Source organism: Oncorhynchus mykiss, chromosome 6 (assembly GCF_057628025.1).
Source record: "Oncorhynchus mykiss isolate SJ-2025 chromosome 6, ASM5762802v1, whole genome shotgun sequence".
NCBI classification, from domain to species: domain Eukaryota; kingdom Metazoa; phylum Chordata; class Actinopteri; order Salmoniformes; family Salmonidae; genus Oncorhynchus; species Oncorhynchus mykiss.
Window position 1 is genome coordinate 50,928,235 of NC_143027.1, and position 11,649 is coordinate 50,939,883.

General features: G+C 41.4%; 1 protein-coding gene across 1 annotated transcript; it reads right to left on the reverse strand.

The window, feature by feature from the left end:
* Positions 1 to 748: 748 nt before the first annotated feature.
* Positions 749 to 4,800, reverse strand: LOC110526131 (serine/threonine-protein phosphatase 2A catalytic subunit beta isoform). The gene is made up of 7 exons (XM_021606765.3): positions 4,322 to 4,800; positions 3,701 to 3,910; positions 3,218 to 3,391; positions 2,972 to 3,061; positions 2,724 to 2,885; positions 1,980 to 2,098; positions 749 to 1,853 (listed from the first exon to the last, which is right to left on the reverse strand). Exons 1-7 carry the CDS (start codon positions 4,421 to 4,423, stop codon positions 1,781 to 1,783), a joined length of 930 nt encoding a protein of 309 aa, XP_021462440.1. The 5' UTR covers positions 4,424 to 4,800; the 3' UTR covers positions 749 to 1,780.
* Positions 4,801 to 11,649: the final 6,849 nt, after the last annotated feature.

Consider the following 11,649-nt stretch of genomic DNA (forward strand, 5'->3'; position numbering starts at 1 on the left):
CACCCAGGATTCCTGACCCCCATGACCCAAAGCCCTGACTCCTGCACATCCATCCCTGTAGCTATTTTGATGTCTGTAAAGTGGGAGTCATAACGAAGAGGACAACACCCCATCCAACGACTGATCTGGGGCCACCTTTTAGCAGCGACAGAGCAACGGGCTTGGCTATTACCACGGCTACAAAATTGCTGGCCATCAACTTCCCTCTATTCATGGTGTGCCAGTTGGGGTGGCCCTGACCAAAGTTACTCACTATAGCTGCACTTCTTCACATGGCCAGACTTAGTTGTCTTCTCCCCATTTAATGCTTTTATGCTCATCCTTGAAAAATGCCGTATGCTAGTCTGATAAAGGACATTTTACCACAACCGTGCTCAGGGCTTGCTAGTTCCTGCTAGTGTTTTTATTTCCACTTTTGCTAGCAAGGCACTTGATTGGTACTTATAACCATGGATATAGCAAAGCCAACTCCTACAATCCTCAATTGCGATAAATGGAGAAAAGGGTATAGCCAAAAAGCAGTGTGGTAACTTGATAATCAGGAAACAGTATAGGGTCAGCAAAGTTTCAGCTTCAGTGTGAAAGGATATTTGAATTTCATTGTCCTTTTCATCATTTGGTGAAACTTACCCTAGCTCAGTGTGGCTTAATGTAAAAAGCCCTCAAGTACCCTTATTCCAGCCTCATTACTAACTGAAACAGGAAACTGTAAAGCTGACCCGAGTGATAACTGACAAGAAGAGGACTGTTAAATGTTCATTATCTTTATTCAAATTATAAGGTTGCTGAGATGTTCAGCAGAGCAAGTCATCTTTATGAATGCCACTTGGTCTAAGAAGCTAAATGACTTTTAGGAATCTAAATTTACAATCTAGCAAGAAAAAAAACATTTCATACCATAGTCAGTTTGAGTAGCTACAGATAACATTAGCTGGTCTTACAACCAAAGATTGTGTCCATTACAGGAAAACCCCATACAAACAAGCCCATAGATTTAACTAACTTGGAGATACTTTCTTCGTTCTCAATTAAGTGAAAAAAAAAGGACCTTAAAATGTCAATTTCCAGTTGCTTCTATAAAAACTAGAGAATTCAGAAAGATATTGCATTCATGTTGTGTCAAGTGAGATGTCTCTTGCATGTGTGTAGAGCTTTGTTTTGGTCACATTTTAGAAACAACTAGTTCCTGCAAAGGTGCTTGGAAATGCTAGATATGCAGCAGTTAAGATTGTGAGGAACCACAGAGTGGTACAAAACATGGATTTAATCTTTGTTAGCTTTTTTTTAAAACCAACTGGAAACTAACAGTGCTAAAAGAATGTATGCCGAAATGAAGAACGTGTCAGCAAGAACAGGTTAGTTGAATCTAGGGGCTGGTTTGTATGGGGCTTTCTTGTAATGGCCACAAAATACTTGGTTATCACGTCTTGTGTACAATCTGTAGCAACATTGGCCAAATAGTATTCTATTGAAGTGAAGTGAAAAAAAAAGGCAAGTTTTACATGTCTTAAGATTTTATGGCACATTTGGTCCATGTTGGTACTTTCATATTTCAATCACTTTAAAACATGTATTAAAAAAAAAAAAGTTAAACATGTATTGCAAATGTTTATCAGCACAGCATTATGACAGCATTTTCTAAACTGCAGAGGGGGTTCTTGCTATTATTTTGTAGGTTTCCTATACCATTATCTTCTGTAGAATGCATTTATTAAACCCCTCTTGTACAGTATATTCAAATCTAGATGTGCAGTACTTGAACAAGGATGGCTTCAAACAGTTACAGGAAGTAGTCAGGGGTGCGTCTAGTCACATGAGGCTCTCCGCGTCGAGGAGCCGGGTCGAACTGTAGGCTGAAGGGGATTGAGAAGAAAAATATAGTCAGATTGTTGAGCAACAGAAAATACTTGTGCAAACATTGGATGTCTGATCTACCCAATTTGAATAGTAGGAAAGTCACTAGACATCCTCATACTTACAAAGAATATTTGAGTGTATCATCCAGCTCCATGATGGCTGCCTGGTTGCCACAGCGATAGCAGTAATTTGGTGCACTGAAAATGGTGACAACATTTTTGTCATGGCCCCAGTTGTATCCCTGAAGAAAAACAATTAAGAACCAGTCTTAAGGCATTGTTTGCACCATTGTATTAATATACAATCCTAACGATGTGGCAGGTCTCCAAACCTCCATGGTAATCACAATTAGAAATAAATACTTAGTCGCCATTCACGTCATAAACAAGTACAATGGCCACCGTGAGGGAACCCAAATGCCATTCGCCATCTGCACACATTCAATTCTGCCTAGATACACACCATTTTTGTGTGTTGTCATACGCTTAAAGTTTTGATTAGTTATTGAATGGTCGCTAAGATTATTTGATTGATCATTGCAAAATGCCTATTTTGAATGCCGCTGTTAGTTAGAATGCTAAAGCTTGACAGACTAGCAATGTAGCCAAATAACCTTTCTGGTTGAAGTATAATGCAGTTGATTTGCGATGACAAACATTAAGCAGGATATTCATAGGAGCCTTACAAACCAATCATAATCCCAAAGTAGTGTGAAATGCACTCATAAGCAACATGTAAATAGGGCTTTTTTGCTGGCAGTCTGAACTCCTGTGTTTTCTCCCAAGGTGGGGAAAATGTGAATACTGACTGAGTATTATACAACTTTGATTGAAAATGTAATAGCAGATTAACAAATTATATTGTACCTCCATAACCAATTGGTGGGCACGGGACACAAGGGTGAGTCCGTTGGCATGGTTGAAGGTTTCAGAGATGTCTTGACCAAAGGTGTAGCCAGCACCTCTAGGGGAGATACCCCAGCCACCACGGTCATCTGGGTCTGACCACAGAAGGTCACACATTGGACCCTGAAATAAAAGGAACACAGTTAATGTTGATGCGCCATGAGACTTTGAGAATGACACCTATGCTCTCTGTGCAACATAATATATACCTCGTGTGGGACCTCTTGCAAGCGGTCCAGAGCCCGTATGTGATCAAGAGTGTCTATAGAAGGAGAGAGACCTCCATGTAGGCAGAAGATCTGGCAATATAAAAGTAGTTTGGATTAGAAATCAGCAGTTAGTGTGGAGGATTTAAATAGAACATACTCACTTCCATTAAACATTGACAATTCAAATATTGAGTTGGTGAAACTGCACAAATGCAGATTTAATAGGAAAACTCAAACCAAAAATACCTGTTCATCTACAAGTGCAGTTAGTGGGAGATAGTCAAACAGGTCTGTGAAGGATTTCCACACGTTGGCATTGCCGTATTTCCTCAAGCACTCGTCATAGAAGCCATACACCTGTGTGATTTGCCTGCTTTCGTGGTTTCCTCGCAGAATTGTGATTCGTTCTTGGTAACGGACCTGTAACATTTCACCAAAAGTAATCTGTCATCATATTTATTTATTTTACCTTTATTTAACTAGGCATGTCAGTTAAGAACAAATTCTTATTTTCAATGACGGCCTAGGAACAGTGGGTTAACTGCCTGTTCAGGGGCAGAACAACAGATTTGTCAGCTCAGGGATTTGAACTTTCGGCCGCTAGTCCAACGCTCTAACCACTAGGCTACCCTGCCGCCCCAAGGTCTTAGCTGCTTGAGCAACAGTGAATTATCATCATAACCTGGTGCACCAGACACCTTTGTGTAAAGTGAGTTGTGAAAAGCATACCTTTAATGTGACGAGAAGTGTGACAGTTTCCACTGAGTAGTAGCCTCTATCCACGTAATCCCCCATGAACAGGTAGTTGGTGTCAGGAGATTTCCCCCCAATCTTGAAGAGTTCCATGAGGTCATGGAACTGCCCATGAACATCCCCACAAACTGTGACCGGACATCGCACTTTCTGCACATTTGATTCTTTGGTAAGGATTTCCTTGGCCTGAAAACACAAAACGACAACGTACATTTAGCTAGATCATTAACAGAACGCCCTGTCCTACCAGCGAAATCGTTGATCAGATAGCTAGCCTTGCACACCCATAAATATTGATTGGATTGAAGGGCGTCCTGAATAAGTACGTTAACTGTGGTTAGTCATCATGGTGTTAATCATCTGGATTGTTTAGTCATTCCATATAGGCTTCAGTTTGGCTAGCTGAATGGTTAGGCCCAGTTCATGCTAACGAGCGTTAGCTAGCTAAATCGTTGGCAAGTATGCTTTGAAGCTAGCTGGCTACTGTTAGTTAGCTATGCTAGCTACCTATTGTTAGCTACCGTTAAACTAGCCAACTAATCTCGTCGAACAATAATTTCAGCTCTAATCTAACAAATTGGGTTTAGGTAAAGTTACCTTCTCACAGAGACTCCTGACTTGATTCTCCGTAAGTTGTTTACACTCGTTTAGTTGTTCGATCCATTGATCTAATTCCTTCGTAAAAGATTTGTCTTCCATGACAGCAGTGGTATCAATCGACGTCTTGATCGGGAAAAAAATGTATTAGCTAAATTGACTAGCTAACTAGTTAGCTGGCTGACTTGTTAGCTGCTCCTGTCCCGACAAAGTGATGACTCTAAAATGTAGAACTAAAGACCTAACTATCTACTTTCTAATCATGGTAAAATATATAAAACCAAAGTCTCGTAAACAGGCGAACAGAGTATTAACTGAGGGGAATCAGAGTGGATTAAAATCCCTCGGTGCGGCAGAATTTTACCGGCGACGAAGCGCTGTAGCTAGCTGGCCTACAACAATAACATACGGGGTTTTAAGGGAGTTCTAGTGCCACCATTTATTACACACAAGCCACCTTGTGGCAAAGAAGACGAATTACACGCACAGGGCACGAGAAGAGTGTAATTGCAGAAAGCAATTTGGGGCGTTTTCTGATATTGGCATTTCTTGATGTCAAATTACACCCATTGATGATCGCCATTGGTCCCTGTCTGTTTCTTTTAATTACATGTCTTTTTCCCAACGAAGAAGAAAGCTGCAATCAAAATAGATTTAGACAATGCTGGTAATTACTTCTCAACGTGTTCAATAAGACACTACCTACACAATTGTCAACATAATCGGATTGCTACAGATAACTAGGAAGCTGTTATGTTAGAAACTAGCTAAATCAAATCAAATCATCAAATCAAATCAAATCTGTCACATACACATGGTTAGCAGATGTTAATGCGAGTGTAGCGAAATGCTTGTGCTTCTAGTTCCGACAATGCAGTAATAACCAACAAGTAATCTAGCTAACAATTCCAAAACTACTACCTTATATGATGGTACAGAGCGGCATAGGCAAGATACAGTAGATGGTATTGAGTACAGTATATACATATGAGATGAGTATGTAAACAAAGTGGCATAGTTAAAGTGGCTAGTGATACATGTATTACATAAAGATGCAGTAGATGATATAGAGTACAGTATATACATATGAGATTAATAATGTAGGGTGTGTAAACATTATATTAGGTGGCATTGTTTAAAGTGGCTAGTGATATATTTTACATCATTTCCAATCAATTCCCATTATTAAAGTGGCTGGAGTTGAGTCAGTGTGTTGGCAGCAGCCACTCAATGTTAGTGGTGGCTGTTTGACAGTCTGATGGCCTTGAGATAGAAGCTGTTTTTCAGTCTCTCGGTCCCAGCTTTGACACACCTGTACTGACCTCGCCTTCTGGATGATAGCGGGGTGGTTGTTGTCCTTGATGATCTTTATGGACTTCCTGTGACATCGGGTGGTGTAGCTAGATAATTGACATTGAACATCGGGTGGTGTAGCTAGTTAATTGACATTGAACATTCCCGACGAGTACAAATCACAAGCTTTCAAGCTAACATAACAAATGCCAAAGTTTGCCGATGACACAACAGTGGTTGGCCTATTCACCGACAACGATGAGACAGCCTATAGGGAGGAGGTCAGAGACCTGGCCGTGTGGTGCCAGGATAACCTCTCCCTCAACGCGACCAAGACCAAAGGAGATGATTGTGGACTACAGGAAAAGGAGGACCGAACACGCACCCATTCTCATCGACGGGGCTGTAGTGGAGCAGGTTGAGAGCTTCAAGTTTCTTGATGTCCACATCAAGAGGTGTCACTACAGTCCCTGGTTCAAATCCAGGCTGTATCACATTCGGACGTGATTGGGAGTCCCATAGGGCGGCGCACAATGGGCCCAGCGTTGTCCGAGGTAGGCCGTCATTGTAAATAAGAATTTGTTCTTAAAACCTCTTAATAAGGATCGGACAATTTTTTTCAATTTTCGCCTAAATTGACTTACCCAAATCTAATTGCCTGCAGCTTAGGACCTGAAGCAAGGATATGCATATTCTTGATACCATTTGAAAGGAAACACTTTGAAGTTTGTGGAACTGTAGGACTGATTGAAAAAACCATGCATTTATTTTGTTTTTGTTTCGAACCATCATCTTTGAAATGCAAGAGAAGGGCCATAATGTATTATTCCAGCCCAGGTACAATTTAGATTTTGGCCGCTAGATGGCAGCAGTGTATTTGCAAAGTTTTAGACTGATCCAATAAACCATTGCATTTCTAATCAGAACTTTGTATCAAGACTGCCCAAATGTGCGTAATTGGTTTATTAATAACTTTAAGTTCATAACTGTACACTCTCCTCAAACAATGGCATGGTATTATTTCACTGTAATAGCTACTGTAAATTGGACAGTGCAGTTAGATTAACAATAATTTAAGCTTTCTGCCAATATCAGGTATGACTATGTCATGGGAAATGTTCTTGTTACTTACAACCTCATGTTAATCGCATTAGCCTCCTGAACAGCTAATCAAATGGCTACTGTTATTTTACTGCTGCACTTTAACTATGCACTTTAACTATGTTATTTCTATTTTTTTACTTAACACTTATTTTTCTTAATACTGAATTGTTGGTTAAGGGCTTGTAAGTAAGCATTGAACTTTTTTTAGTTTTTTACCTTTTATTTAACTAGGCAAGTCAGTTAAGAACAAATTATTATTTACAATGACGGCCTACCGGGGAAAAGTGGGTTAACTGCCTTGTTCAGGGGCAAAATGACAGATTTTTACGTTGTCAGCTCAGGGATTCAATCCAGCAAACTTTTGGTTACTGGCCCAACGCTCTAACCACTAGGCTACCTGCCGCCTCACTGTAAGGTCTACTACACCTGTTGTGTTCGGCGCATGTGTCAAATACAATTTGATGCTGTAGCAGTTGCTAGCCAGCTCCAGTTAGTCAGCTGATGTACGCTATAATTTATAAACCGGTTTCAACTGTAGCTAATTAGATGGATTTGTACACTGTTATCAGCATTTTGTTCCGAATGTATTCTATATTTGCTACAAGTTAAACTTGTGAAATACTAAGGTATTCTGACAGTGGTTTGATATTTACACAACTGTTCAAAAGTCTATGGCCACTTAGAAATGTCATTGTTTTTGAAAGAAAAGCACATTTTTTGTCCATTGAAATAACATCAAATTGATCAGACATACAGTGTAGACATAGTTAATGTTGTAAATGACTATTGTAACTGGAAACAGTTGATTTTTAATGGAACATCTACATAGGCGTACAGGGGCCAATTATCAGCAACCATCAGCAACCATCCAATGGCACGTTGTGTTAGCCTTTTAAAATGATAAACTTGAATTAGCTAATTGATCATTAGAAAACCCTTTTGCAATTGTTAGCACAGCTGAAAACTGTGATTCTTATTAAAGAAGCAATAAAACTGGCCTTGTTTAGACTAGTTGAATATCTGGAGCATCAGCATTTGTGGGTTCGATTACAGGCTCAAAATGGCCAGAAACAAAGCACTTTCTTCTGAAACTCGTCAGTCTATTCTTGTTCTGAGAAATGAAGGCTATTCCATGAACATCTCGTACAACACTGTGTACTACTCCCTTCACAGAACAGCGCAAACTGGCCCTAACCAGAATAGAAAGAGGAGTGGGAGGCCCCGGTGCACAACTGAGCAAGAGGACAAGTACATTAAAGTGTCTTGTTTGAGAAACAGATGCCTCACAAGTCCTCAACTGGCAGCTTCATTCAATAGTACCCGCAAAAAAAACAGTCTCAACATCAACAGTGAAGAGGCTAGCCTTCTAGGCAGAGATGCAAAGAAAAGCCATATCTCAGACTGGACAATAAAAAGAAAAGATTAAGATGGGCAAAAGAAGACAGACATTGGACAGAGGAACTCTGCCTCGAAGGCCAGCACCCCGACACAAACTATTGCAGCATAAATACTGGAGGCTGAGACCGCAGGGGTTGGGAGATACTGTGGACAGGGCCACAGTGTCTCCCAACCCCTGTCTCCCAACATTATATTTCTGAATGACATCACCAAGAGGTAAAATATATAGTGAAAACAATAGTGGTCCTAAAACGGAACCTTGAGGAACATCGACATTTACAGTTGATTTGTCAGAGGACAAACCATCCACAGAGATAAACTGATATCTTTCCGACAGATAAGATCTAAATCAAGCCAGAACTTGTCTGTGTAGACCAATTTGGGTTTCCAAACTGTCCAAAAGAATGTGGGAATTGACGGTATCAAAAACAGCACTAAGGTCTAGGAGCACGAGGACATATGCAGAGCCTCGGTCTGACATCATTAAAAGGTGATTTACCACCTTCACAAGTGCAGTCTCAGTACTATGATGGGGTCTAAAACCAGACTGAAGCATTTCGTATACATTGTTTGTCTTCAGGAAGGCTGTGAGTTGCTGCGCAACAGCTTTTTCTAACATTTTTTAGGGGAATGGGAGATTTGATATAGGCCGATAGTTTTTTTTATTTTCTAGGTCAAGGTTTGGCTTTTTCAAGGGAGGCTTTATTACTGCCACTTTTAGTGAGTTTGGTACACATCCGGCAGATAGAGAGACGTTTATTATGTTCAACATAGGATGGCCAAGGACAGGAAGCAGCACTTTCAATAGTTTAGTTGGAATAGGGTCCAGTATGCAGCTTGAAGTTTTAGAGGCCATGATTATTTTAATCATTGTGTCAAGAGATATGGCACTAAAACACTTTGAGTGTCTCCCTTGATCCTAGGTCCTGGCAGAGTTGTGCAGACTCAGGACAACTGAGCTTTGGAGGAATACGCAGATTTAAAGAGGAGTCTGTGATTTGCTTTCTAATGATCATGATGTTTTCCTCAAAGAAGTTCAGGAATTTATCACTTCCTCTCTTGGGGAATGCTGCTTTTTAGTTAGCGTTGCGACAGTATCAAAAATACATTTTGGATTGTTCTTATTTTCCTCAATTAAGTTGGAAAAATAAGATGATCGAGCAGCAGTGAGGGCTCTTCGATACTGCACGGTACTGTCTTTCCAAGCCAGTTGGAAGACTTCCAGTTTGGTGTGGTGCCATTTCCGTTCTAATTTTCTGGAAGCTTGCTTCAGAGCTCAGGTATTTTCTGTATACCAGGGAGCTAGTTTCTTATGACAAATGTTTTTTGATTTTAGGGGTGCGACTGCATCTAGGATATTGAGCGAGGTTAAATTGAGTTCCTCAGTTAGGTGGTTAACTGATTGTTGTACTCTGACGTCCTTGGGTAGGCGGAGGGAGTCTGGAAGGGCATCTAGGAATCTTTGGGTTGTCCGAGAATTTATAGCACGACTTTTGATGATCCTTGGTTGGGGTCTGAGCAGATTATTTGTTGCGATTGCAAACGTAACAAAATGGTGGGCCGATAGTCCAGGATTATGAGGAAACACATTAAGATCCACAACATTTATTCCACGGGACAAAACTAGGTCCAGAGTATGACTGTGGCAGTGAGTAGGTCCGGAAGGCATGTTGGACAAAACCCGCTGAGTCGATGATGGCTCTGAAAGCCTTTTGGAGTGGGTTTGTGGACTTTTCCACATGATTATTAAAGTCACCAAAAATTTGAATATTATCTGCTATGACTACAAGGTCCGAAAATAATTCAGGGAACTCAGTGAGGAACGCTGTATATGGCCCAGGAGGCCTGTAAACAGTTGCTATAAAAAGTGATTGAGTAGGCTGCATAGATTTCATGATCAGAAGCTCAAAAGACGAAAACGTCGGGGGTTTTATGTAAATTGAAATTTGCTATCATAAATGTTAGCATCACCTCCGCCTTTGCGGGATGCGCGGAGGATATGGTCACTAGTGTAACCAGGAGGTGTTGCTTCATTTAACACAGTAAATTAATCAGGCTTAAGCCATGTTTCAGTCAGGCCAATCACATCAAGATTATGATCAGTGATTAGTTCATTGACTGTAACTGCCTTGGAAGTGAGGGATCTAACATTAAGTAGCCCTATTTTGAGATGTGAGGTATCACAATCTCTTTCAATAATGGCAGGAATGGAGGAGGTCTATATTCCAGTGAGATTGCTAAGGCGAACACCGCCATGTTTAGTTTTGCCCAACCTAGGTCGAGGCACAGACACGGTCTCAATGGGGATAGCTGAGCTCACTACACTGACTGTGCTAGTGGCAAACTCCACTAAGCTGGCAGGCTGGCTAACAGCTAGGATGGAGTCCGTCACTCCTCAACAAGCCAGGCTTGGTCCTGTTTGTGGGTGAGTCCCAGAAAGAGGGCCAATTATCTACAAATTCTATATTTTGGGAGGGGCAGAAAACAGTTTTCAACCAGCGATTGAGTTGTGAGACTGCTGTAGAGCTCATCACTCCCCCTAATTGGGAGGGGGCCAGAGACAATTTGACTGTTTCATCCTAACATCGTTGGTGCCGAAGTGGATAACAATGACTAGGGTTTTCAATTTGTCAGAGCTAATGGTGGGAGGCTTTGGCGTCTCAGACCCCGTAATGGGAGGAGTAGAGACCAGAGAAGGCTCGGGCTCTGACTCCGACTTGCTGCTTAATGGGGAGAAACGGTTTAAAGTTTCTGTCAGCTGAATGAGCGACACCGGTTGAGCATTCCTACAGCATTTCCCTCCAGAAGCCATGAGAATGTTGTCCGGGCGAGGGGACTGTGCGAGGAGATTTATACTATTATCTGTACTTACTGGTGGCACAGACGCTATTTTATCCTTTCCTACACTGAAATTACCCTTGCCTAACAATTGCGTCTGAAGCTGGGCCTGCAGCACAGCTATCCTCGCCGTAAGTCGATCGTTCTCCTGTATATTATGAGTACAGCGACAGCAATTAGAAGGCATCATTTTAATGTTACTATTTAGCTTCGGCTGGTGGAGGTCCTGATGAACCACGTCCAGATAAAGCGTCCGGAGTGAAAAAGTTGAATGAATTTTTTTTGAGTGAGGCAGTATATCAAGGCACAAGGCGAGACCCAAATGCAGACACAGGAGGCAGATGGTTGGAGTCTTACAATGTTTATTAATCCAAAGGGGTAGGCAAGAGAATGGTCGTGGACAGGAAAAAAAGTAAAAACCAGTTCAGAGTCCAGGAAGTACAGAGTGGCAGATAGGCTCGGGGTCAAGGCAGGCAGAATGGTCAGGCAGGTGTGTACAAAGCCCAGAAACAGGCAAGGGTCAAAACCAGGAGGACTAGGAAAAAGGAGACGGCAAAAAGCAAGAGAACGGAAAAACTGCTGGTTGACTTGGAAACATGCGAGACAAACTGGCACAAAGAGACAGGAAACACAGGGATAAATAAACTGGGGGAAACAAGCGACACCTGGAGGGGGCGGAGACAATAATGAGGACA